The sequence below is a fragment of the Limulus polyphemus genome, unplaced genomic scaffold (genome assembly GCF_000517525.1).
Source record: "Limulus polyphemus unplaced genomic scaffold, Limulus_polyphemus-2.1.2 Scaffold3830, whole genome shotgun sequence".
Lineage (NCBI taxonomy): Eukaryota > Metazoa > Arthropoda > Merostomata > Xiphosura > Limulidae > Limulus > Limulus polyphemus.
Window position 1 is genome coordinate 2,835 of NW_013669440.1, and position 1,314 is coordinate 4,148.

General features: G+C 35.4%; 1 protein-coding gene across 1 annotated transcript in view; it reads right to left on the reverse strand.

Annotated features, from left to right (window-relative positions):
* Positions 1–301: 301 nt before the first annotated feature.
* The window catches only part of LOC111088468 (glutamate receptor ionotropic, NMDA 2B-like), a gene marked incomplete at its 3' end in the record, with an annotated part of 11,086 nt that continues 10,073 nt past the window's right edge, over positions 302–1,314 (reverse strand). Inside the window, exon 2 of the mRNA XM_022398693.1 lies at positions 302–483. Coding sequence (XP_022254401.1) covers positions 302–483 — 182 coding nt within the window. The remainder of the gene's footprint in view (positions 484–1,314) is intronic.

Sequence of the window (1,314 nt, forward strand, 5' to 3'; positions counted from 1 at the left end):
AAGTGTCGTGTAAAAGTAGAATATATGTGAGTCCATGTGCTAATAATCTGGATAGTTTTGTAACAATAGAAACTTGCTTTAAACAGTACCAATTTCAAGTTGAATTCAAATAACATTTGACTTGAACATAACTTGTAATTTCTTAATGATTTCACGACATTAAAAAGTATAAAACGTTTTGGGATTAGGCGGAGAGTACGTGCTTAGTCTGTTATTATTAACACAATTATTTAATAATAACTCACATTTGTTGAAATGCATACCTTGAGCAAACCTTACCGAGGTTTTACTGAGCACTTACTTAAAATCTACGCTGTCCAAAACGTGGTTTCGGACAGCCCTGATGAAGTCGTCGTGTCCGCCGATCATTGTTGTTAGGATGGAAAAATGGTGCCATAAGTATCTCTTCATGATACTTAACATGGCTGCTGATTGATGCTCAACAGAGGGCGCTAGTTGCAGGATGAGGGAGTCTGAAACTTGCTAGAAAAAATCAACAACCTATCATCAAGTGTGGCGAACATTAATATTTTAATACCAACCTAAACTATCACAGTGCACGACAAACCTAATAATGTTCTAATACTGATCTAATCTATCACCAAGTCTGGCGAACATTAATATTCTAATTCTAACCTAACCTGTTATCAAGTATGGCAAACATAATGGCGTTCTAATAAATTTACTGTTTCAAGAAAAGAGGAAATATATATATATATTATTTTGTGGAATTATGAATTAAACAATGTAGCCATGGTCTATCTATAACCAAATATAACCATAAAGCACAAAGCAGCAAAACCATTAACCATAAAGTATCGTAACCATCAACAAGTACCAAACAATCGTTAACCATGAAGCAGAGGAACTAGCCTCCCAGACTTACAACGATAGAATCCGGGTTTCGATACCCGTGGTGGGCAGAGCACAGTTAGCCCTTTGTGTAGCTTTGTGCTTAATTACAAACAAACAGAAGAACTATAAATTATGAAGTAACATATGTTTTTCTTGATATTTGGAGATAACGTGAAAAACTAATATAAGAAAGACCTTATATTTGAGATTATTAATCGTGATTTAATGTTTATCATTCATCCGAGAATATCGTAACAACAACAACAACATAAGCGTTATTTCATTCGGGCCGGTAGAGGATTTACGCCCTCTCGTCAGCCAAGGGACGAAAAAAGAAAAATGGGTAAAATGAATAATAGATGGGTAAGCGTGCAAGTCAGCACAGGAGGTGGAAAATACGATATTTGCAGATGGAGGAGAAATATGGGTGAACACTAACCAGTCTATATCATATAATGG